This window comes from Gadus macrocephalus, chromosome 17 (assembly GCF_031168955.1).
Source record: "Gadus macrocephalus chromosome 17, ASM3116895v1".
Lineage (NCBI taxonomy): Eukaryota > Metazoa > Chordata > Actinopteri > Gadiformes > Gadidae > Gadus > Gadus macrocephalus.
Genome location: NC_082398.1, coordinates 8382010 through 8408126, shown reverse-complemented (window position 1 = coordinate 8408126; position 26117 = coordinate 8382010). Strand labels below are relative to the sequence as shown.

General features: G+C 45.9%; 1 protein-coding gene and 1 long non-coding RNA gene across 7 annotated transcripts in view; both read left to right on the top strand.

Annotated features, from left to right (window-relative positions):
- Positions 1 to 1193: 1193 nt before the first annotated feature.
- LOC132445478 (uncharacterized) lies at positions 1194 to 5794 on the top strand. 6 transcript variants are annotated; one of them, XR_009522608.1, is made up of 8 exons: positions 1194 to 1940; positions 2180 to 2278; positions 2767 to 3061; positions 3310 to 3421; positions 3731 to 3841; positions 4098 to 4650; positions 4927 to 5070; positions 5242 to 5794. It is a non-coding gene; the product is annotated as an uncharacterized LOC132445478 (long non-coding RNA). The 6 variants fall into 6 exon arrangements; XR_009522604.1 differs by having other exon boundaries at positions 3731 to 3874; positions 4053 to 4650; XR_009522609.1 differs by having other exon boundaries at positions 1195 to 1940; positions 3754 to 3841; positions 4053 to 4650.
- A 7931-nt stretch (positions 5795 to 13725) lies between these two features.
- Positions 13726 to 26117, top strand: part of LOC132445762 (dysferlin-like) — a 32021-nt gene continuing 19629 nt past the window's right edge. Inside the window, exons 1-17 of the mRNA XM_060035887.1 lie at positions 13726 to 14313; positions 17428 to 17483; positions 18004 to 18095; positions 19375 to 19480; positions 19629 to 19752; positions 20359 to 20618; positions 21087 to 21215; positions 21422 to 21484; positions 21580 to 21630; positions 21745 to 21775; positions 22196 to 22311; positions 22443 to 22569; positions 23235 to 23338; positions 23693 to 23761; positions 23883 to 23926; positions 24077 to 24159; positions 25597 to 25704. Coding sequence (XP_059891870.1) covers positions 14241 to 14313; positions 17428 to 17483; positions 18004 to 18095; positions 19375 to 19480; positions 19629 to 19752; positions 20359 to 20618; positions 21087 to 21215; positions 21422 to 21484; positions 21580 to 21630; positions 21745 to 21775; positions 22196 to 22311; positions 22443 to 22569; positions 23235 to 23338; positions 23693 to 23761; positions 23883 to 23926; positions 24077 to 24159; positions 25597 to 25704 — 1636 coding nt within the window. The 5' untranslated portion in view covers positions 13726 to 14240. The remainder of the gene's footprint in view (positions 14314 to 17427; positions 17484 to 18003; positions 18096 to 19374; positions 19481 to 19628; positions 19753 to 20358; positions 20619 to 21086; positions 21216 to 21421; positions 21485 to 21579; positions 21631 to 21744; positions 21776 to 22195; positions 22312 to 22442; positions 22570 to 23234; positions 23339 to 23692; positions 23762 to 23882; positions 23927 to 24076; positions 24160 to 25596; positions 25705 to 26117) is intronic.

Here is a 26117-nt window from a genome sequence, read left to right as displayed (position 1 = left end):
TGATGAGGACCGTTGTTGTGTTCCACTGGCTGGGAGGAAGAACCCTCACATCTTCCTCTTGGCCTTTCTCCTCTGAGAATCCTGGCGCCATCTTGAAGGATATTCCAGCTCATGCAACTGATGTCACGACAGATTCTCAAACACTTGGTTTCTCCTGAGGGGCGTGTCTATAGAACTGAAGACTTGAGACGGCACTGTATCCCAGCATGCATCTCTGCTCACTCAGACCACACCCCCATTAGTAGGATGCAACATTCTAGGGATGGAGATGTAGAGTTTTATAAAGTAACGAGGGAGCAGACAAAGGTGTTTAGAACACAATGGCATGTCAAGTCTGTAAATCTCTAAACCATGAAGATGATTGGATAGTTCAGGAATTGGGCTTCTATTTATTATGAGCAGTCCTTTCGCTCAGATGCCCACTTCTCACTAGACCTGTACATGTGTTGGCTGGCTGGCATGATTTGCTGTTGGTGTTGAGGCGGTCAGGGTGACGTTGCAGGGCTTATGGTCGGCTCTCTGTGAGCTCAACGTTTAGATTTGCTCTGTATGGTTTGTACCCTGAATAATCTAGATAATTGTAAAATGTAGACACGGTTTTGTATTGAATGATTCCATTGTTCTTAGGCAAGGATTTGAGGTTTAAAGTTGTTGTGGGACATACATGGTAGTTTGGTTCTTTGTACGGTTTTGAGTGATACAACATGTACACGCTGTTGGTAGCAATGACCAACAGCAACAAACAGATCTCCTCAAGGTAAGTCTGTTGGCTGTGTTTTAATGAAGACCATCGCTGGACTTCAGGATCTTCCTCCGTTCAGCTCAAGGTGAGGCGCTGGTTATGTTTTTTCTTTGGTTGGTTCCGGCCGGAATGTTCGGATTCCGGTCGGACGGTTTGTGCTTCCCGCCGTGGAAGGTTCTGAGTGCGGTCACTTTATTTAGTCCCAATGGTTAGCATAGAACGTTGTAGTCTTGATAAACATTAGAAGACACCTGGCAGTTAGTTGGAGCGGAGTCCCCTGAGGGAATCTGGCGGAACGTTCTGGATTGTATTTGCGTAACCTCGAGCCGTTGCCAACGGAAACAATTTTTCAGTCGGTTTCCATTGGGAATTGTTGCCCCTTATCTTAAACAACTTAAGTTTGATATAAAATAATAATAATAATAAATAATACATTTAATTTAAAGGGTGCCTTTCAAGACACCCAAGGTCACCTTACAGAGCATAAAGTTATCATAAATCGTTTAAAAACAAGACATTGTGGAAAAATAATAATAATAGATAAATAAATAAAACAAAAACAAGACAAAACAATCAAGACTGATCAGTTAGACGTAAATACATACTGACACGTACGTCGTACAATATCTTGATAATTTTCGATGGTTGCGCCGTACTTCTAACCACGTTGACGGGACTCGCGCTGCGTACGAAACGGCCTTCTACTTGCGGGCCCATTTTTTACATCAGTGAAGGCTGTAAATCATTTCAAACTGGAAGACATTTTGACAGTTCTTCAACGGAACCCAGCACCTGAATATGGCTGAGTAAATTTGATTTAATATCGATACTGCTTAGTGTTTGTTACTTAAGCTTTTGTACGTTCTAAATATCTGCGGCCATTATTTGCCACAGAAGTTAAACCCTACCCAATGGAATGACGTTAAACAACGACTTTGTTGCAGAGTTACCAACTGGATAATATCAAAGCTAAAATAATGGCAGTTTTTCTCACATGTTACAGTAGAAGATTATCCAGAACTGTAAAAGGTTAAAAAGGTAACATGTAGTTTGTCCCAAGGTGTCTGCCTCCTCACCCAGAGCCAGACCTCCACCTCCTCACCCAGAGCCAGACCTCCACCTCCTCCCCCAGAGCCAGACCTCCACCTCCTCACCCAGAGCCAGACCTCCACCTCCTGTCAGAAGTCCTCCAGAACAGGTCAGTGCTCTGGTGTGTGAGTAGAGTCTTCTCAGGTCAGTTTCAATGCATGGCCTGAACCACATCTTTAAACTTGTGGACTGCTGTCTTCATTCCCAAAAACGGGATGCTCATGTCTGGTCTCAAGTCTTTTCTAGCCTTGAGTTATAAAATAATGTTTCAATTAATTGTAACTCGGTTTCGGATGAGTCAATTAAGTTTATTGTTGGGCAAATTCTGATATAACCCTGCTGCTGTAGCTGAGAGGCGAGGCTGAGAGGCTGGGGACCGTCTTGTGGTGCCAGGATGGACCGGAGACTGAGGCTGGAGACCAGGGGCCTGCAGCACCGGACCAGAGGGTAACCCATCACCAAGCTCATCTGAAACACTAAAATCCACGGTAGTTTAGGTCAGTTTTGATCATCTAATGACTTTAAATCTGTGCCAAGCTGTGATTTGAGTTAATTCATACCGGGGTTATGTAAGAGTCATATGAGCCATTATTGTTACTAGTGCTGCTACGACCGTAGTGGATGAATTACTGAACGCGACAATCTGCAGACGTTGTCTAATTTAAGTGTTTAAATATGTTTAAATTTGTCTTCCATTTTACAAGTGAACCTCAGATGCAGGAGGTGGGGTGTGTTGCGTCCCCAGGTGATTTACTGCTGAGACCAACTGTGTTTGTAACCAGACCAGGAATCCATGGCTGAAGGAGCTGATGGTGGAGCTGATGGAGGAGCCGTGCTGATGGAGGAGCCGTGCTGATGGAGGAGCCGTGCTGATGGAGGAGCCGTGCTGATGGAGGGGCTGTGCTGAAGGAGCTGATGGAGGAGCCCTTCTGAAGGCCCCGCCTGGTGGAGGAGCTGGTGGAGGCCCTGCCTGGTGGAGGACGTCTGCCGTGGGGTAGATGGAGCTTGACTCTGAAGTGATCATCACACTCGCTGCCACTTCTCGTAGAATACTGCTACCACAAACTACCGGCGTTTGTACCATTATATACCAGACAACTACATCTGTTTTACCACATGTTGAAGCAAGACTTCCGCTGTTTGTTCCAGACCAGCACTCTGTCTGAAGAGAGCTGCTGGAGGAGCTGAGACGCTGGAGGACGACTAGGAATCGTCCAACAAGGATTCCTTGTAAGTTTGTATTTACTTACATGGTTGACTTAAAGGGCAAAATACAGCTGTTCCTTTGACATGCGTTAACCAACTACCGCTGTGTTTTCTGACAAGAACGTGTTTCTGGAGCGGAGGTGAGCTGGTAGGGGAGCCTTGAATCTGGAGGAGGACCATCACTCTAACCACAAGGATTGGAAGTTTGTATTAACCTAACAACGTGGAAATAAAGTGCTTTAAAATAAGACAAACTACATATTTGTTTCCAGACGTAAGGGCCAGACTCGCGCTGTTTGTTCCAGACCAGGACTCTGGCTGAGGAGAGCTGATGGAGGAGCCAAGACTCTGGAGGACGACATCACTCCACCAACCAGGATCCTCGTAAGTATGCCTAAAATAAACCGAGTGGACTTGTTGTAACGCAGGATTAGGTTGTCCAGTACAAGTTACGGCATACTACTGTGCTTGTTTACCAGACAAACTACAGCTGCTACTTTGTTACGCGCCATTAGAGCCCAACTACTCCTGTGTTTGACCTTACATTAAAGACAAACTACTACTGTGTTTGTTACCTAATATTGGAGACAAACTACTCCTGTGTTTGTTACCTTGCATTAGAGCCCAACTACTCCTCTGTTTGTTACCTTGCATTAGAGACAAACCACTACTGTGTTTGTTACCTTACATCAGAGACAAATTACGTTTGTAACCAGACCAGGAATCTGGAGGACTGATGGAGAAGCCGTACATCTGGAAGGCAAATCCTGAGGACCACCAGGACTCTACCATCAAGGATTCCTCGTAAGTTTGCATTATCTGGACATGGTGGACTAGGTTGGGGGTTCAACTCTCAAACCAATGGTGCCGGGTTCAAGTCCTCAGAATACAGTGATGCGTCCTTGAGCAAGGCGCCCTAAAGCCTGCCTGCTCCTTAATGACTTATCTTTGGTTCAGATAATGTTGCATCTTTTGAATATTGAACCTAATCAATGTCCTTGTTTGGTCCGGGCAGACACACCTGAGCTGAACCTCACCTGATCCTGTTTGTCGGGGGCAGACACACCTGAGCTGAACCCCAACTGAACCTGACATCCTGCTGGTCCCGTCTCCTCAGTTCATCTGAGCCTCGTCCTCCAGAAGACTTGCTGAGCTCAGCAGAGGCTGATGTATCAATGACCTCCATTGGGAGTGATCTTCTTGACCCCACATGTAACCGTGTGCTTCCACACGCCTTTCCCTCACGTCTGTCACTAACCTCACTACTTCACTACTCTCTACTGCTTCTTCTTCTTCTTCCTTCTCTGTGGTTCGAACCTGTACACGGAAGGCGCGTCTTCCTGCCCTCAGAGGGTTCAGCGTTAGGGTTGAGAGTCAGGGTTTAGAGTCAGGGACAGAGCTGGTTAGGGAGGACTGCTTTTACACAAACCTCTTCACTTGCTTTACGGAATGGTGGTGACATTTTGAAAAGATTCATTTGAGGAAATGTTTTCCTCTGCTTTCCTTTACAAAATTGTATTAAACTTCTGTCAAGTGTTTTTGTTGAGGAGAGCTGATGGAGGAGCCAAGACTCGAGCCAAGAGGACGACATCACTCTACCAACAAGGATCCTCGTAAGTTTGCCTAAAATAAGCGGAGTGGACTTGTTGTAACGCAGGATTAGTTTGTCCAGTACAAGTTACGGCATACTATTGTGGTTGTTCACCAGAAAAACTACAGCTGCTACTTTGTTACGCGCCATTAGAGCCCAACTACTCCTGTGTTTTTGACCTTACATTAGAGACAAACTGCTACTGTGTTTGTCTCCAGATATTAGAGTCAAACTACTACCGTGTTTGTTATCTTTACATTAGAGTAAAACTACTACTGTGTTTGTTACCTTACATTAGAGACACATTACGTTTGGAACAAGACCAGGAATCTGGAGGACTGATGGAGAAGCCGTACATCTGGAAGGCAAATCCTGAGGACCACCAGGACTCTACCATCAAGGATTCCTCATGAGTTTGCATTATCTGGACAAAGTGGACTAGGTAGGGGGTTCAACTCTCAAACCAATGGTGCCGGGTTCAAGTCCTCAGAATACAGTGATGCGTCCTTGAGCAAGGCGCCCTAAAGCCTGCCTGCTCCTTAATGACTTATCTTTGGTTCAGATAATGTTGCATCTTTTGAACCTAATCAATGTCTTTGTTTGGTCCGGGCAGACGCACCTGAGCTGAACCTCACCTGATCCTGTTTGGTCGGGGGTAGACACACCTGAGCTAAACCCGCCCTGATCCTGACATCCTGCTGGTCCCGTCTCCTCAGTTCATCTGAGCCTCGTCCTCCAGAAGACCTGCTGAGCTCAGCAGTCTGAGGCTGATGGATCAATGACCTCCAGTGGGAGTGATCTTCTTGACCCCACATGTAACCGTGTGCTTCCACACGCCTTTCCCTCACGTCTGTCACTAACTTCACTACTCTCTACTGCTTCCTCTTTCCTTCCTTCTCTGTGGTTCGAACCTTTACACGGAAGGCGCGTCTTCCTGCCCTCAGAGGGTTTAGCGTTAGGGTTGAGAGTCAGGGTTTAGAGTCAGGGACAGAGCTGGTCAGGGAGGACTGCTTTAACACAAACCTCTTCACTTGCTTTCGGAATGGTGGTGACATTTTGAAAAGATTCATTTGGGAAAATGTTTTCCTCTGCTTCCCTTTACAAAATTGTATTAAACTTCTGTCAAGTGCTTTTGTTTATATATTAAAATTCCACATTGACTTCTACATGTTTGGTGCGGTTCATTTAATTGTCCTTTAACTTGGTTAATGTAAAGCTAAACTCCTGCAATACATTTAATATACATGATTGTTATTCAGCAATGTTCACATAATCCATTTTGGAAAAAAATGAAACCTCCATATTACTACTAAATTCAAGCCTATGTATTTAACAATGTACATACTGCCCCGCAGGCCATTCTCTGCTACTACAACACGTTCAATCCACCAACCCGTCTCGCATCAATGTACTATAGCTACGTTGGTTCAAACGGAAAAATGTAGTTTGGTGTGAGACTGTTGTCCACCAATCCACCAGTGCTCAGAGGCCAAGCCTGGTATTGCAGCTGTTTAAGCTGGCTGTGGACGGGGGTCCGTCATTTCATGTGGCCCAGAAGTAGATATCGCCGTCCACTCCAATACAAGTGGGGAACAGGATTGTGTCTCCGCAAAAAATGTCTGGATATCAATCAAAGGCTCATAATTATATTTCTACCCTGTTCTAAAAAAATGTACGTTTTTTTCTTTTCAAAACGCCTCCTCAAGCGTTTTATTAGCAGTTTATGTTGGGTGGGCAGCTGAAAGGAGTCGTACTGAAACAAACGGCTCCTTGCTATGGACCTATTTTGAAGTGCACGGCTCCATTAACTTCCGAATTAAATTAAATTCCGAATGAACTTCCAAAGTCTGAGATTTGTCCTTTTACTTAACATGAATGGCGTTGAACACGGATATATAACACACATATCATTGAAATAGCTGTAACAGGCACGGACGTATTGATTACCTGAATGATTATGGGAGACCTACGTAATTTTCATAATATTGTTAATTGTCTAATATTAACATTTCAGTTGCGTTGGTTGGTATTTCATTTTCATTTGCTTGTTTAGCTATGTATGACAGGGTTATGGTTAGCTATGTATGACAGTTGACAATGTTGGTGTATTACAATTCATTATTTGGGTAGGCTACTCCAACTTCGTTGCTGGTCAATATGTAAACATTTACTTTTATATAAATTATTGATTGCATTTTTCGTAAATAGTTAGTTGGAAGGAATCTGTTTCTTAAGCAATAACATTGAACTGAATTTTTTAGGCCTACATACGTTTACTATGGTATTATATGGAGCAATCTTACATATTTATGAAGTTTAATATTATACTTTTTCGTTTGTTATTCACAGTCTATCTTATTAATGGTACAAAGCCTTAATTAAACCCCTTCTCTTCTGTTTGCAGAAACTGGAAACTTCAGAGTATATTTTATCTTAAGTTAGATAATCTTTTTTGTTTCCTCATCAGATCCCAGTCCATCATGCTCCTCTACTTGTCTGCCGTGCCACCATCATGCCTCATGCATCACCTCTCAGCGCCTACCCAGCTGCATCTTATTCCATTTCGAAAAAGCGAGCATCTCACCAAGCAAAGTTTTGCTAATGCCTGCTCAAGTTATTTAAATACTTCATTCTATGGATATCTGAAAATATTTACAGATGGTTCTAAAGATCCCAAAGGACAATGTGGTATTGGCATATATATTCCAGAATTTGAAAAAGGATATGGAGATAGAGTGGGTGACTTTATCGGTATACTCAATCGAGATGGCCACAATAATAACCGCTCTTAGATGGGTTGTAGATACTAAGTTTTATAACAGATAATTCAATACGTGAAGATTTGGTGATAGAGGTAAAGCATCTTCTTTTAAATATTAGTATTAGCCTTGGTTTAGTTATTCAGTTCTGTTGGATTCCAGCCCACCATGGAATATATGGCAATGAAATTGCTGATAAATTAGCTAAAAGATACTAACCTAATTAGAAGAATTTAACCTTAAGTATATATATATATATTTTTTTTTTATTCATTTCTTTTGTTAGTTTGTTTTATTTTGTTTATTTTGTTTCGTTAGTTTGGTTTTTTCTTTGAATTTATTTTTGTGATTTAAAGTATCATTTGCCAACGTCCTTGTCACAAACTCCTGTGTAGTAGTCCAGTAGGTGGCGGTATATGGGGAAAAACTATGATTCTCCACTAAACTAGAAGAAGAAGAAGATCTCTGCATCCGGTACGTCACGGACTAGGTCACGTGTCTTGGCCCCATAACGCGGAAGCAAATCGCTCCTGTATGTTACCCTGCGCCACTGAGCAGTTTGTATAGGAATTAATGGGCGGCCATTTTCCAGTCTGTGGTCCATCCTTTATTATGTCCATGGTGTTCACACACAACGCTACCGCCCCTCAATGTGTGTGTCCGTGTAGGAACTGATGTGTTGTGTTGCTCTCAGAAAGTGTGACTGGCTCACTTCTCCCCGGTTGGTCTATTACTCAGAGCGGCTTCTCTGGGGGGGAAACATTCGGTTCACATTTCAACTGTTATTTATAGTTCATGTACAACCTACTGCACTGTCTGTCCGTCTCTCTCTCAAATTCAAATTCAAATGACTTTATTGGGTTGTAAAATAAACATTTACGTCTCCAAAGCAGGTGAACAAAAGAAATCTAACAAGTAATGAGTATTGAAAGTAAATTCTTTATATTGTTGACCCTTATTCATAAGTATAGACATATACTTAGGTGTCCAGTACTTGCTACAAAATGAAACTACATTGTTGTATAGATAAATGTTTGCTATATATGTGTACAAATTATATGTTTGGCTGTCTCTATCTCTCCCTCGACTTATAATATGCATCAACAGGCACATTCTGTGTGAGTATACCCAAAGGATTGTTGTCTTAATTTAGCTGAGTTTGGATTGTTGATTGTATGCCTGGCCGTGTGGGTGTATGTGTATGTGTGGGAGTGGTTGTGTGTGTGTGTAGGAGAATGTGTGCATGTGAAAGTGTAGGCTGAATGCTCTAATGAAGCTCACTGGGTTATGACTGAAAGCAGTGTATGTGTGTGCAGTCCTGCATGTGTGTGTGCGCGCGTTCCTACATGTGCATGAGTCAGCCCCTCTACCAGCCTGCCTGTGTGTGTGTGTGTGTGTGTGTGTGTGTGTGTGTGTGTGTGTGTGTGTGTGTGTGTGTGTGTGTGTGTGTGTGTGTGTGTGTGTGTGTGTGTGTGAGGAAGAGGGAGAGCTGGGAGGCGAACGAGGGGTGTGACAGCTGAGGTCTGCAGCACTAGCCGGCTCAACTCTCTCCCCCCTCGTTCTCTCATTTCTCTCGGTAGTATACATCTCTCTTAGTTAGCCTTCTGTCTCTCCGTCGCCACGGATACCACACAGTCGACCTGATCTTGCATTGTGGATGTTTTCTATATATGGACGAATCCTGTCAGGGTTGCCGCTGACGGACTCTCTGTGTGTGTGTGTGTGTGTGTGTGTGTGAGCCATGCTGCGTGTGTTCCTCCTCGCTGCGGAGCGGCTTCTGACAGCGGACGATGACATCAGCGATGCCTACTGCAGCGCCACCTACGACGGTAAGGGCGTGCTTACTCTGTTGATAAAGTGGGGTTCCCTTTGGAGGCCTCTCTTTACGCCCTACTGCCCTCGCTCTCTTTCTCTCTCTCCGTCTTTGTCCCTCTCTCTGTCTCTGTCTCTCTTTCTCTGTTTCAGTCTCTTTCTCTGTCCCTCTCTCTCTGTCTCTGTCCCTCTCTCTCTGTCTCTGTCCCTCTCTCTCTGTCTCTGTCCCTATCCCTCTCTCTGTCTCTCTTTCTCTGTCTCAGTCTCTTTCTCTGTCCCATTCTCTCTCTCTGTCTCTGTCCCTCTCTCTCTGTCTCTGTCCCTCTCTCTCTGTCTCTGTCCCTCTCTCTGTCTCTCTTTCTCTCTTTCTCTGTCTCAGTCTCTTTCTCTGTCCCATTCTCTCTCTCTGTCTCTCTCTCTGTCTCTCTCTCTCTCTCTCTCCCTCTGTCCATTTGGGTCTCTCTTCTCTCTCCCACTCTCGGAGTAGGCCTATCTCTGTGTGTATTTCTCTCTCTGTATACGTCTCTGTATTGTATCTCTTTCTCTAACAGCTGAAGTTATTATGGGGTTGGTTTAGCTCATGCCTCGGGTTCAGCGATGAGGGAGACAATTAGAGATGGATTGAGCGAGGGGCAGATGGAGAGAGGTAGGAGATGAGAGACGGGAAGAGAGAGAGGCCAGGTGATGGAAAAGGAGACCTGTGAGAGAGAGAGAGAGAGAGAGAGAGAGAGAGAGAGAGAGAGAGATACACGCAGTGAGAGAGATGGTCTTGTTGGAATGGGCTGTGTTTGTATCAATCCTTTTTTAAAGGCAAGGCAACTTTATTATTATAGCACTTTTCATACACGAGGCAGACTCAAACTGCGTCACATAGAAACATCGTAAATGAAAAAGTAAAATAGATGAGTAAAATAAAATAAAGGCAAAAAAAGCAGTGTAGAAAGTCCAATGTATTTAAGATTGAATCCTCTTGAATCCTCAGGAAGTTTATTCCAGCTATTTGTTGCATAGTAACTAAATCCTGCTTCCCCATGTTTCTAGTTTACTCCGGGGATAATTAACAGATTGGTCTTAGAAGATCTTAGTGGTCAAGAAGGCTTATGTCGTGGAAGCATATCAGTTATATACTTTGGCCCTAAACCATGTAGGGATTCATAGGTGAGTCTCTGTCAACTAGTGATTCTTTCTTCTTAGATCAGCCTGTCTGACTACCTGTCCGTCTGTTAGTTGATAAATATTTTCCTCACCAACAGAATACTTCTAAAATAATTCCTGTGACAGATACATTTAAAATACAACGCGCACACACACTCAACACATGCCCTTAATACACACACACAAATGCTTAAAAATACACGCACACAGACACTCAACGCTTAAAATACACACACACACACACACACACACACAGACACGCACACAGCAGCATGAGTGTTGGGTTCCTGGTGATATGTAGGTCATAGACTGCTCTGCTAATATCCGTCTGTCTACCCCTGGGCAAGGCACTGCTTTCACTTTACGGAGGGGGTCGGGGGGTTCACTGTCGATTCCTTGTATGATCCGATATCAACAGGCTGCCTAGCAACATGTCAATATCCTCGCAAATGGTAATCAGTTGCCATGGTTTTTAGTTTGGGCCGAATACTGTAATTCTGTCCACGACATTCAAGTAGCAACTTATGAGTAGTTAGTACTGGTATGATCACTTATGAGTAGTAGTATTAGTATGATAAGTTGTAGAAGTATCACCGGTGTATATTATGGCCTTGGCATGAGGTTATACTCTTGGAGCGTCCAGACAACTGCATCCATTTATTAATCACAGCTGAAGAAGTGTGTTGTTTCCCCAGACGTCATGAGGTTCCGCTGCCTCCAGGCATTACCCAATGAAGGTTCAATCCAGTGCCTACACCAGTATCATACCCAGTACTGGGAGTATTGGTATGACAACTTAGAAGTAGAAGTAAAAGTAGTAGAAAGTCGTATTAGAATGATTCAGTATTGGTACAATACATTGTAATATTGGTATAATAAGTGGTATTGGTATGATACAGTATTGGTACAATACATTGTAGTTTTGGTATGATATAAGTAGTAATAGTATGATACAGGTTTGTGTTAGGGTTAGGGTACAATATATAGTAGCATTGGTATGACAAGTAGAAGTTTTACACAGTACTAGCACTATAGATAAAAGCATTGGTATGGTTTGTATCAATATGATAACAAACGGCAAAAAAAATTGTGGTTGGAAGTGTGTTGATTTTTCTTTCAGATCTAGCTCCTCAGGTTTAGTGCTCAGAATGATGATACAATGATTTACAAGAGCTGCAATAGAGCTCTTGTTTTGAACATTGATACCACCATTCAAAATGATGTGCAGTCCCTTTACCATACTGAGACGCAGTTGGTCAGGATGCCCTCCATGGAGCTTGCGGCAGAAAGTAGGGAGATTGTTGTGACTTGAGATAGGCCGGCCCTCCTCAGCCTGCTCAGGAACATACAGGCGCTGTTGGAGGTCCAGGAGAAGTCCTCCTTGATGTGGACTCCAAGAACCTTAAAGTTGGGGCCAGCTCCACTTCCACCCCGTCGATATATATGGGGGAGCGACTGCAGATTTTAGACTCCCTTAAAGATGACGTATTATACCAACAGGTGCGAGTGTGATTTGCCATTTGCAAGCCATTTTGAAAAATCTGCCTCTTCTGACATCACAAGTGGACGTGTCCACCTAGATCTGTTTGCGGGATAGATCAGTCTACCAGCCTACCCAGTGGACTGTAGCAAACGTTGCTCATCTATCCAGCACCCATCTGGGTGGACACGCCCACTTGTGATGTCAGAAGAGGCAGATTTCCAAACGGCTTATAACGGCTAATCAAACTCACACCTGGTGGTCTAATTTGTCCCCTTTAAGTCCCCAGTTGGCTCCTTTGTCTTCTGCACATTGAGATACCAGATTGATGAAGCCATACCGAGATGTGAGGTCTAGGACCCTCTCCCGGTAGGCCTTCTTCCATTTGTGATCTGTGTCGTTCCACTGTGGTGTCGTCATTATTAACTTCAGCGTCGAGGTGGGGGCTCGGAGCACAGCCTTGAGGGACAGCGGTGCTGAGGGGCCCGAGTGGAGGCGGTGTGGTCACCTCACCCAACAGGGAGGTAGACCACATGGTCCGCTCACAGAGGGAAGGGTAAAGCCCAACGCGTTTGGGGGATAGCTTTGAGGGGATAATGTGGTCAGCAGCAGAGCTGTACTAGATGTTTTTTAACCTTCAGGCAAAGTGCCAGGCAGTCACCACAGTGTCCTCTGTATACCTTTTTTGCACAGTAGGTGAACTCATATGGGTAACACTTTATAATAAGGTGTCATAATAAATAGCAAACTAAATAAATAAAGTCATTACCTAACCCTTTGTTAATATTTGTTGATTGTTACTAAAATATCTTTTTTGGCAGAAGTTAATAGTTTTTTCATCATTAATTAAATAGAAGTTGTTTGTGTAACCCTAACCCAACCCTAACACACGACCCTAACCCTAAAGGTACGGCCACACTGAACGCGTTACACCTCTTGCCCACCGTCAACGGATGACGGAAGGCGTGGCTGACATATGGGGGAGTAGTCTTTGCAGAGCCACCCGTCAGCCAAGCCTGAGCATACGCGATCTGATTGGACGACGGATCCGTCGCTGCCTCAAAAGTTGAAAATTGTTCAACCTCTAGACGGAGCCGACGGAACGGATGGATCACCAATTGCATTACGGCTCCGCACCATTCAAAGTCGATGGAATCCGTCAACGGACGGATGCAGTGGGCAAGAGGTGTAAACACGCGACCCTAACCCTAACCAGCGACACTCTGTGGTCAGTGAAAAAAAACGATTAACTTGTACCGAATGTATATTTTTAGTAACAATTCACCCATATTAACAAAGGGATAGGTAATGACAAGTTTGCTATTTATATGGCACCTTATTACAAGGTGCTACCCTGATGTGTCTTTTATATGGGCCAGAACCAAGCTCTAAAAGCACTTCATACTCACGGAGTTGAGTCTCATGAGGGAATTGAATGGTCAACTGTTGAACATGAAACACATACACACATCATAATCCAGCTGTGTCTCTTTGTGTGACTGTAGGGGAAGTGGACTTGAGAGACAGAAGTGGTTGCTGTTTCCATTAGTGAACAACAGGGGGCGATGTAGCCACATCCATCTAAGTACACTTAAATGTGTGTGTGTGAAAAAGACAAGCACTTTTAGGTTTTACTTATGCTTTTCATTTGTGTATCTTCATTTGGTTCATACTTTGGCGATGTTGACGTATTTTTTCCTTACCAAAGAGCTTTCACATTGGATGTAGAGATATATAGAGAGAGATAATCCTTAGGTAAGGGAGGGAGAGCAAGGGAGACAGCGAGAGGTAAACAGAAGAAAGGAAGTCAGGAAGTCATGTTTCCTCTGAAAGGGGTGTGACGATGGAGTCTGTGTGGGTATGTGTGTGTGAGAGAGAGAGAGAGAGAGAGAGAGAGAGAGAGAGAGAGCATCTCGTTCACAGCTCCAAACCGAGCTCTTACTTTTGAAGTTAAGCCTTTTCCCAAGTCTTTTATTTTGTAATGACCTGAAGAAAGGTCATTGGAAGAGAGGTTGGTCTTCCAGAAAGGTTATTGTGGGATGCTTGGCTGGAGGAGGGCAGGAATTCCTTTCAGTGCCTCCCAGACACTCAGGAATCACCAGAAACAGATCCACCCTTCTTCATCTCAAAGAGGACTTTTATTTCATGCTTTCATTTCAGAGCGACTTCAACAGACGCACTTCTGATTCATGAAGACTTTTAGTCCTTTCTAACCTTTTTTGTTCAGACTTTGTCGGACCCTTTATTTTCTCGGTTCCTTTGCATATTGGGGTGTATCCCCACTGAACCCAAGGGTTCATCACACACACACACACACACACACACACCGACCGGGTTTGGCGTGGAGACGGGGTCCCTAGCAGCGCTTGCCTTGGGTCGGGTGTGCCTGGCGTTTCCATAGCAACCATGCTGCGTTGCGTCCTGCAGCGGGCGTACAACCTCCGCCACTCGGACCCCCTGGCGGGAGTGACCTTCAGAGGTAGGACGGGTGTATTATGGGATGTCTGATAGGAGGGTCGCATCGGGGTTAGAGGAGGACAATGATACACTTATGAGCAAGACGTGGGGTTCAGGGTTCAATACCCTGGCCCAGGGCACGGGTCAAGGCTACCAGAGAACACCTGGTCCAGGGTACGGGTCTAGGGTACCACAGAACACCTGGTCTAGGGTACTGGTCTAGGGTACCACAGAACACCTGGTCTAGGGTACTGGTCTAGGGTACCACAGAACACCTGGTCTAGGGTACTGGTCTAGGGTACCAGAGAACACCTGGTCTAGGGTACTGGTCTAGGGTACCACAGAACACCTGGTCTAGGGTACTGGTCTAGGGTACCAGAGAACACCTGGTCTAGGGTACTGGTCTAGGGTACCAGAGAACACCTGGTCTAGGGTACTGGTCTAGGGTACCAGAGAACACCTGGTCTAGGGTACTGGTCTAGGGTACCAGAGAACACCTGGTCTAGGGTACTGGTCTAGGGTACTAGAGAACACCTGATACAGCAGGGTGCTAGAGTACACCTGGTCTAGATGGTGGTTTAGGGTACTAGTTATGCGTGTTTTAGTTGAGATGTGGCTCCATGGCACTAGTAGACTGGTACTAGTTGTGTGTTTTAGTTGAGACGTGACTACATGGCAGCAGTAGACTGGCACTAGTTATGTGTGTTTAATTTGAGATGTGACTACATGGCAGCAGTAGACTGGTACTAGTTATGTGTGTTTAATTTGAGATGTGATTACATGGCAGCAGTAGACTGGCACTAGTTATGTGTGTTTTAGTTGAGATGTGACTCCAAAGCAATGTTCTCTCAAGACAATGACGCTCCACACTAGAAGAATGGAGTAACGCATTCAAAGTGTGTGTGTGTGTGTGTGTGTGTGTGTGTGTGTGTGTGTGTGTGTGTGTGTGTGGGTGCGTGCTACTGATAAGGGTTGCAAGATGAATAACCATAATCTAGCTTTAAATCCTGCTTATCTGTCTAACTCTCTGCCTGCTCGGCTGTCTGTCTGTCTGTCTCTGTCTAAATTAGCTGTACTCCTTACTTCCTGGCTTTGTCCTGATCAGCTTCCTGCTACCATCCCACGCGCGCGTAAACGTTGCTATAGTAACTGGTGATTGTGTGCGTGTGCTTTTCTGTCTGTCTCTCTCCCTCTTGCCCTCTGACTCTTTCTATGTCTCTCTCTCTCTCTCTCTCTCTCTCTCTCTCTCTCTCTCTCTCTCTCTCTCTCTCTCTCTCTCTTGCCCTCTGACTCTTTCTATCTCTCTCTCTCTCTCTCTCTCTCTCTCTCTCTCTCTCTCTCTCTCTCTCTCTCTCTCACTGGAAACACACACCTTTAAGGCAAGGTGAGAGGAGGTGGAGGTGGAGAATGAGAGGAGGAGGAGGTGGTGGAGGGTCTGTCAAGTATTTCAGGCAAACTGTGTGTGTGAGTGGTCCATGTTTCCTGTACTGGTCCGATCAGATACCACATCCATTTATAGACGCGAGACACAAATTAAGATAAATCAGAGAGAGACAGAGAGCAGAGGGGGGGCGGGGGGGAGAGAGGTTGAGGGAATGGGAGAGAGAGAGTTGTATAATGAAATGAGGACATGTCTTTGAGTTTGATTGCTTTAATTAAGCAATATCACATGAGATGGAGTGCTGTAGTACTGACTATCAGCACTGCTATGATTCAGTCGCAGGTACGAGGTGCCGAGTGCCGAAGATGATCACAGCTGTGATTATATTCAGTTCAACAGCACAATCTTGAGTGTGATATTGCTCTTATAAAACACGCAAAAAAAAAATAAGTTAACAGTAATAAGCAACAACAGCTTATGATTTTGTTTGTTTATTTAATGATTTATTTGGCTCCGCCAACACAAAAAGATCCGCAACTGGACTGGGACTGAACTGTCGCCAAGCAACACATAAACACACTTGCTTGCTACTTTGCAATCTAAGCTACATAAGAACCGTTAATAATTATGAGAACACCTGTAAAGCAGAGTGATACATGTATAGTTAAAAGTTCCAGTGCGGAACTAACTGTTGTATAATAGTATAGTATAATTAGTAGTTGATAGTTAGTTTGACTAACCCTCCAATGCTGTTCTGTGTAGAGTTTAAATATTTTGCGTGTCTTCCTGTGTATGTGCGTATGTGTGTGTCAGTGTGCTTGTTTGTTTGTTTTGTCAGTTTTAATTATTAGAGTCTTTTTTCAGACGAGATATTGGCATAGCTTCGCCTTCCCCTCAAACGGACACACACACACACACACACACACACACACACACACACACACACACACACACACACACACACACACACACACACACACACACACACACACGCGCACTCTAACACTAACACTGAGCCAGGTTTCGTCGGCTGTGTGACATCAGAGGGTCCTGCCAAGGTGCACCAGTTTCAAACCAACCAGGAAGTGGACACTGTGCCACTTCCTGTTCACTTCCTGTCTCTGTGAATCGCACTCCTTGTCCTGGGAGATTTAAGAGGGACGGGAATGCGTGTGCGTGTGTGTATGTTGACAGGATTGGAAACAGGAAGGAGGTGTTGTTGCCAGTGTGTGTTCTAAGGAAAGCAGAACCAATCAAAGTATTATTATTCTTATGAATGTAACATACTTAGTATTATGATGGGATAGTGTGTACGTGTGTGTTTCTGTGTTTAGTATCACTCTATGAAATCTATTTACTCTAATTTAATGGGATTTAACAAAATTGTGTGTGTGTGTGTGTGTGTGTGTGTGTGTGTGTGTGTGTGTGTGTGTGTCCTTGTTTGTGTGTGTGTGTGTGTGTGTGTTTGTGTTATCACTCTATGAAATCTATTCACTGCAATCTGATGCAGTTACATTTTTTGTCTCTCTCTCTCTCTCTCTCTCTCTCTCTCTCTCTCTCTCTCTCTCTCTCTCTCTCTCTCTCTCTCTTCCCCCCCCCCTCCCCTGAGTGTCTTTCATTTGTATTGATAGCTGATGTATAAACGCCCTTCAGAGCTTTGTTGCTATCATGATGGTTCCTCTTTTCACAGGGACCACTGAACAGCCGTTGAATTCATTATTTTATGTATTAAGTTATTATTCTTATTCTTTCTAGGCACCAAGAAAAAGACCAAGGTTGTCAAGAACAACCCTAACCCAGTGTGGAATGAGGTAGGAACACTATTAACCACAATCCACCGAACATTGACGTGACTTTTACGCACGCAATACGTCTGGATTCACCATGCCTATTACCCCCACTTCACCCGGAACCACCATGACTTTTACCCACAATCCACCTGGCACCATCAATTTGACCACAAGCCACCTGGCAGCACCAAGACTATTACCCAGAATTCACCCGGCCCCATGACTTTGACCCTCAATCCACCTGGGAACACCATGACTATTGCCTAGAATTCCCCTGACACCACTAGCTTTCTCCAACTGCGGCCAGTGGCCTTTTGCTCTGAGCCATTGATTACATTGAAATCGAAAAATAACTCAGAAGCTCCAGACTAATTTGCAAAATGGTCCGGCGATGTCAGGTCGCCTGGCACCATGACGATTATCCACATCCACGAAACGTTACCGGGACTATAACCCACAATCCACCTGGAACTCATCTTTTGATCATTTCAAACTGGTGCATATGGGGAGTATTCGTCTTAAATATGACAATGTATTTCAGGGTTTTGAGTGGGACCTGAAGGGAATTCCTCTGGATTCCGCAGCAGAGATCCACTGTGTGGTTAAAGACCACGAGAAGATGGGGAGGAACAGGTACTGTCTGTCTGTCTGTCTGTCTGACTGACTGTCTGCCTGTTGGTCTCTCTGCCTGTCTGTCTGACTGTCTGTCTGCCTGACTGACTGTATGCCTGTTTGTGTTGCTCCCTGTCTGCCTGACATGTCTGTCTGTCTCTCAGCCCGTCTGTCCCCCTAGAATTGTTATCGCAACTTGCCATCCCAGAATAGAACCCTGGGCCGCTCAGAGAGGGCGATGCTTCCTCCTGATAGGTCGGGAGACAGGAAGTAGGGTCAGCCAGCAGGACGCTAGGAACAGACCCACTCTGGGGAACAGAGGGAGTGGGAGGTGGAGATACCATTAGGTTATGTAAGGTGTAGGTGACAGGGTTCTTTATACAACACACACACACACACACACACACACACACACACACTGGTATCCGGAGAATGCGGCGCCCTCGGTTGCCCTCGGAAACCGATATTCCGAAAAGCATATTAACAGATCCTCCACACAATGGCTAGGTAGACTGGAATGATTTCACCTGTGTTCTAGAATATACCGGCGTACCTCACGTTCAACCGTGACAAACACACACACACACACACACACACACACACACACACACACACACACACACACACACACACACACACAGTGTTGTTAAGGTTATCAAGGTTGCTGGGTGACAGCATGTATCTAGTAATATAATATGCGTTTATGATATTATCCAGGTTCCGGGATGAGAGCCGGGTGTATATAGTGTAGCAGGCTAGTGGGTGTGTGGTTTCCATGCTACCAAGTTGAATAGTAAACCACACAACACAGAGAGCAGTTCAAAGTCATGGGGATTTATTTACAGGGTAAATAACAACCACCAGGGTGGGAAAACGCTCATCCTCCTATTAGCGTACAATCTGTTATCCGTAATCCATCCAATTCACTTCCAATCTACCTCTCTCTCGTTGGCCGTACAGCACTTCCAGACGATCACACAGATCCTGTCTGTGCTTCTCTAGCCCTCCAAGATCACACAGCCCCCGTCTGTAGTTTGCTAGCCCTTTTAACCCCGAGCGCCCTTGCTTAATGATCCTCAGGCTTGCTTCGTTAAAGGGAGGAAGTCCATGTAAGGCTTGGGGGTGGAGCCAGCAGGTTGCCTGATATACCACTCCCCTCACGCCTCCCTGCCGTCTGCCACGATAGTAATAAATGCGTTTATGATATTATCCCGGTTCCTGGGTGTATATAGTAATGTGTGTACTATATTATCCAGGTTCCTGGGTGTGTATAGTAACATGTGTGTACTATATTATCCAGGTTCCTGGGTGAGAGCAGGGTGTCTCTCAGGGATGTCCTCAACTCTCCAAACCTGGCGGCTTGCTTCACCGTGTCCCTGATGGACACCAAGAGGAACAACACTGGAGTAATACACACACACACACACACACACACACACACACACACACACACACACACACACACACACACACACACACACACACACACTAAAACACACACTAAAACACACTAAAACACAGTGTTCTCAACAGTGATGCGTGTCTCCCTACTAGGCCACACTAAGCCTGCAGGTTTCCTACATCCCTCCCCCCGGAGCAGCGGCCATCTACCAGCCTCCCGCCCAGCCGGAGCCCTCCCACTACAGCAACCCCCACGTAGAGCTGGACACCATCACAAGTAACCCCCCGGCCCACCCCCCTGTCCGTCTCTCTGACGGTCTGGCCTCCCTGCCTGTCTCTCTGCCTGTCTGTCTACCTGTCTCTCTACCTGCCTCCCTGCCTGTCTCTCTACCTGTCTGTCTACCTGTCTCCCTGCCTGTCTCTCTACCTGTCTCTCTCTCTACCTGTCTGCTCTCTACCTGTCTGTCTCTCTACCTGTCTGTCTCTCTACCTGTCTGACCACCCTGTCTGTCTACCTGTCTCCCTCCCTGTCTGTCTCTCTCTCTACCTGTCTCCCTCCCTGTCTGTCTCCCTGTCTGTCTCTCTACCTGTCTCCCTCCCTCCCTGTCTGTCTCCCTACCTGTCTCCCTCCCTGTCTGCCTCTCTACCTGTCTGTTTACCTGTCTCCCTGTCTGTCTCTCTACCTGTCTCCCTCCCTGTCTGTCTCTCTACCTGTCTGTCTCCCTGTCGGTCTCTCTACCTGTCTCCCTCCCTGTCTGTCTCTCTACCTGTCTCCCTCCCTGTCTGTCTCTCTACCTGTCTGTCTACCTGTCTCCCTGTCGGTCTCTCTACCTGTCTCCCTCCCTGTCTGTCTCTCTACCTGTCTGTCTGTCTCCCTCTCCAGTGATCTCCATGGACACCATGGGGGAGGAGGACACAGAGAGCATGCTGATGCTGGAGCCCAGCGAGGAGCAGGGCCTGGACGACGGGGGCCGCTCCCTGGTGGACTCGGGCCCCCAGGGGCCCCAGGGCAGGGAGACCCCCACCGCCCAGACCCCCAAGAGACCCCCACCCTCCTACAAAGCCCAGGCCGGCCTGAGGAAGAGGAGGAGGGGGGCCGGCAGCCAGAACAGAGCCCTCCCCAACAAGCCCCAGGACCTGCAGGTGTGTGTGTGTGTGTGTGTGTGTGTGTGTGTGTGTGTGTGTGTGTGTGTGTGTGTGTGTGTGTGTGTGTGTGTGTGTGTGTGTGTGTGTGTGTGTGTGTGTTGTCAATGTGTGTGTGTGTGTGTGTCTGGTTGTCCGTGCGTGTGTGTCAGTGCGTACGTTTATGGTTGTCATTGTGGGGGTGTGTTGTTATCTATGTGTGTGAGTGTGGCAGTCCATGTGTGTGTGTGTGTGTGTGTGTGTGTCAGTGTGTGCGTTTATGGTTGTCAACGTGGGTGGATGGGGGTTTGTGTGGTTGTTGTGTGTGTGCATGGGTATTGTTGTCCATGTGGGTCTGTTGGACTGTCTATATGTGTGTGTAGTTGTTTGTGTATATGTGTGTGTGTGTCTGAGATTATGATTTGAATCAGTAGACCAATCAGAGCCAGTCTCCCTGTACACCTGAACGATAAACTCCTCCTCCTTCAGGTGCGTGTGCGGATCATCGAGGGGAGACAGTTGCCGGGCATCAATATCCAACCAGTCGTCAAGGTAACCGTTGCCGGGCAGACCAAGAGGACCTGCATCCGTAAGGGGAACAACCCTGTGTTTGATGAGGTGAGCAGAGGTCAACGGTCAAAGGTCTTGTATATAAAGTCACCGTGGGTCAGAAACCTCTCTCCGGTTGAAGTTGAGATTTGATCTGTGTGTGTGTGTGTGTGTGTGTGTGTGTGTGTGTGTGTGTGTGTGTGTGTGTGTGTGTGTGTGTGTGTGTGTGTGTGTGTGTGTGTGTGTGTGTGTGTGTGTGTGTGTGTGTGTGTCAGACCTTCTTCCTGAACTTCTTTGAGTCACCCTCCGACCTGTTTGACGAGCCAATCTTCATCACCGTGAGTGTCATCCTCTAGCTCATCCTCTGCTGCAGCATGTCATATGCTTTATAGTTTTAAAATGACTTTTTGTTCTCTCTCTCCCTCGATGTAAGGTGTGTGACTCTCGCATGCTGAGGCATGATGCTGTCATTGGAGAATTTAAGGTAGGAGCACATACTCTAGACACATATATATAAATATATATGTGTGTGTAAATGACGTATTTCTGCGTAGTGTTCTTGTATTTCTGCAAGTAAGACTTCAAAATGTTTTGGCAGCTGGATGTGGGGACAGTCTACAGTGAGCACAGTAAGTACATTATGAGTACTACAAATTGCACACTTACACCTAAACCCTGGGAGCTTCTGTGAGGTTTGAGTGGAGCACTGATTGTTTGAACAGGAACCTGCTGGAAATCAGCTATTTTACTGAGACAGGCCCGTTTTATATTGTAACTTTGTTACTTCTAATACTTTCCTGTATAATAAATAAAAAGAAAGAAAGAAGAATAGTTACGTACTTAATATATCAAAAAAACACTCGACGACTATGAAATAATTCTGATATTTAGTTCATTTCTGCACTGCTTAACGCACTCCCAGCCCTCCGATAAAGTACTTTATTAGTCCTAAACTGGATATCTGGGACATTCTTAAAGTTGTATTTGTAGTGCTTTGACGATGGTGTTCTCAGCCTACATTTCCCATGATGCTATCTGTCTCGTGTTAGGACACTGCTTCCTGAGGAAGTGGCTGCTGCTCAGTGACCCTGACGACCTCTCGGCAGGGGTCAAAGGTTACGTGAAGGTCAGCCTGTTGGTGCTGGCGGCGGGAGACGAACCCCCGGTGAGAGACCACGCACAGACACACTCACACACATGTGATTTTATAATGCGTGGAAGTTCGTTTTTCATTTGTGTTATGTTTACGTGTGTATTTGTCTATGTATACGTGTGTGTGTGTGTGTGTGTGTGCAGGCGGACCAGAAGGAGTGTGTGGAGGAGAAGGAGGACATCGAGGGGAACCTCCTGAGACCGGCCGGTCTGACCCTCAGAGGAGCGCAGTTCTCCCTCAGAGTCTTCAGAGCTGAAGACCTCCCTCAGAGTGAGTCCTCCTCTCCTCCTTATGTCTCCTCCTACTGTCTCCTCCTCAGAGTGAGTCCTCCTCTCCTCCTTCTGTCTCCTCCTTCTGTCTCCTCCTCAGAGTGAGTCCTCCTCTCCTCCTTCTGTCTCCTCCTACTGTCTCCTCCTTCTGTCTCCTCCTACTGTCTCCTCCTTCTGTCTCCTCCTTCTGTCTCCTCCTTCTGTCTCCTCCTCAGAGTGAGTCCTCCTCTCCTCCTTCTGTCTCCTCCTTCTGTCTCCTCCTTCTGTCTCCTCCTCAGAGTGAGTCCTCCTCTCCTCCTACTGTCTCCTCCTTATGTCTCCTCCTACTGTCTCCTCCTTCTGTCTCCTCCTTCTGTCTCCTCCTTCTGTCTCCTCCTCAGAGTGAGTCCTCCTCTCCTCCTACTATCTCCTCCTTCTGTCTCCTCCTACTGTCTTCTCCTACTGTCTCCTCCTTCTGTCTCCTCCTCAGAGTGAGTCCTCCTCATATCCTCCTCAAATCTCTTCTCCTCCGCTCCCTTCTGTCTTCTTCTCTCTGAATTGTTGCTCTCCATTTCTCAGATTCTCTCCTTTCTTAATCTATCTTCTCTCGCTCTATCTTCTTTGGATATTCTGCAGCCATTTAGTTCCTCTCCCTCTCTCCCTCTCTCCCTCCCTCCCTCCCACCAGTGGACGATGCCTTCATGGACGGGATGAGGCAGATCCTGGGCTTCGACAGCAACAGGAAGAATCTCGTTGACCCGCTGGTAGAGGTCCACTTTGCAGGCAAAACCGTAAGTGTGCACCAATCCCCCGCACCAACAAGGACCCTCGGTGGTACAGCTCACCAGTACGCTGGGGTGGGGTGCACTGCAGGACAGCCTGGTCCAGCCTGGTGTGGGACTCCCAGCTGTAGGTTCTGGGTTGGATTCCCCATGTCAATATTCTACCTGTAGCCACCATAGTGCAAGATGTAGTCTAACACGACCTGCTCCTTACTGACCTGTCTCTGTACTGTCCAACCCCTACCTGCTCCTTAATAAAAATGTGTCTAAACTCACTGTCAGTTACTTTAGATGACAGTGACGACTACTAAATGAGAAATAAGGTCAAATAATGCATAGTAAGGAGAATTCTTGTATCCTCAGATCTGCACCAAAGTGCTGGAGAAGAGCGCCAACCCCCAGTGGAACCAGTGCCTGTCCATGCCCATCAGGGTGAGAACGACACTCCTGCCAACCAATCACATTAGTCCATTACAAGGCTCGGCCAATCACATCACCCCACTCCAGACTGGGCGGGAGCAAAGACTAATGCCATTGTTTTGTTTCCCTTTAGTTTCCCTCCATGTGTGAGAAGATGAGGCTCAGAGTTCTCGACTGGTGAGTCATGTGGATGGTACTGCTCGATGACATCATAATCATCACGTTCGATGGCCTCATCAGCATATTAAGTGACATCATCGTCCAGTTTCATGACATCGTCATCATCATCCTGTTTTATGACATCTTCATTACGCACTCTGTCTGCAGGGACCGGGCGAGTCACAATGACATCATCGGCACCGCCCACCTGTGCATGTCCAAGATATCAGCCCCTGGTGGAGAGATCGATGGTGAGAAACTGGTCTGGTCTGAACTAGTTTAACCTGGACTGGTCTGGTTTGAACTAGTGTAAACATGACTGGTCTTGTCTGAACTAGTGTAAAGTGGACTGGTCTGAAGTAGTGTAAACCTGTACTTATCTGGTCTGAACTCGTCTAACCTGGACTGGTCTGGTCTGAACTAGTGTAAACTGGACTGGTCTGGTCTGAGCTAGTCTAACTTGGACTGGTCTGGTTGGAAACAAGTCTAACCCTGGACTGGTCTGGTCTGAACTAGCGTAAACTGGACTGGTCTGGTCTGAACTAGTGTAACTGTATGGTCTGGTTGAAACTAGTGTAAACTGGACTGGTCTGGTCTGAACTAGTGTAAACCTGGACTGGTCTGGTTGGAAACAAGTCTAACCTGGACTGGTCTGGCCTGAACTAGTGTTAACTGGACTGGTCTGGTAGGAACAAGTCTAACCTGGACTGGTCTGAACTAGTGTAAACTGGACTGGTCTGGTCGGAAGTAGTGTAAAATGGGCTAGTCTGGTCTGAACTAGTCTGATCTGAACTAGTGTACACTGGACTGGTCTGGTCTGAACTAGTCTAACCTGGACTGGTCTGGTCTGAACTAATGTAAACTGTACTGGTCTGGTCTGAACTAGTGTAAACCTGGACTGGTCTGAACTAATGTAAACTGTACTGGTCTGGTCTGAACTAGTCTAACCTGTATTTGGAGTGGCTTTTATTAACTCCTAACTGGCTGGGCTGCTCCGGTCAAAGATGTCTCCCTACTTACCTCTCTCTCATCAAGATCCTCTCCATCTACTTCTCCTCCTGACTTTCCGACTGAATCTCTTCAACTGAATTTTGATAGTTAATTTGGCCTCTTGTTGCATGCAATTCAAATAAATCAGCACTTCTAGCAAAAATGCTGACGTGGTAATGATCCTATATCAACTGGAAACCTAATCCTAATACGGTTCAATGGTCTGGAAAACCTAAACGAACCAGCACCTTGGTCAGCATAAAATAGTTGAGGACCCTCCAAATATATTCCTCAATACTGCAAGTATAGGATACTCCATCAGCACAATGGATGATCCAACAGGACATGAAGCTAGAGCGAGAAGGTCAGAGACGAGTGTTGTTCCCTGAAGCTAAGATGCTCCCTTCTCTCCACTACGTGTGGGAGTGCTGTATTGGCCTGTGTTCAGGCTTGAGCTTCTTGTTTAACCAACTAACCTGACATTGTTTTTTAGTGTAGCTTGATTGTCGTGTTGTTCTAACAGATGTTTGAGCGAGCTTTGAGGCCCGCTACGTAACCGCGCTGTGACCGAACGCCACACACAGCGCCAGCTTGTCGGACATGTTGGTCGGTTGCTATCGTGTCCGTGTCGTGTTTCCTGGTTCTTTGCACTCTGGGTCTCTCCGTCTCTCACTCGTTCTTCTTCTTCTGTGCACCAGATGAGCCGTCTTCTAGGAGTCTCCAGTCTGCCAGTATGTTCATCAATTTCTCGACCGCTTCCCTCACCCCCGCTCTCTCTGACTGTCTCTACCTCTCTCTGCTGTCCTGTCTGTAGTAACAATACCTCTCTAAATCTCTCTCTCGCTCTCGCTCTCTCTCTCACTCTCTCACTCTCTCAGCCTCACCCACACCCTGTTTATTATCTCATGCTTTGACTTGAATGTTACTGAATGACTTAATGAACTACTTGTAGATCAGCTCTTGACTTTCCACCTCACTGTGTCTGGTAACCATGGATCACCCTTGAAATCATTTAAAGAGATGATTGATTGATTGATTGATTGTTTTATTATTGATCAATGCAGGTGAGATGAGCCTGCCTCTTCTCCATCGATCTTTAATGATTGCTGTTTGATTGTTATATTTTTTCACTTATATCTCTTACAATTATGATCTCTGATACTTCTGTTTGTGTGTGTGTGTTAATGTGGGAGTGTATCTGTTAATGTATGTATTTGTG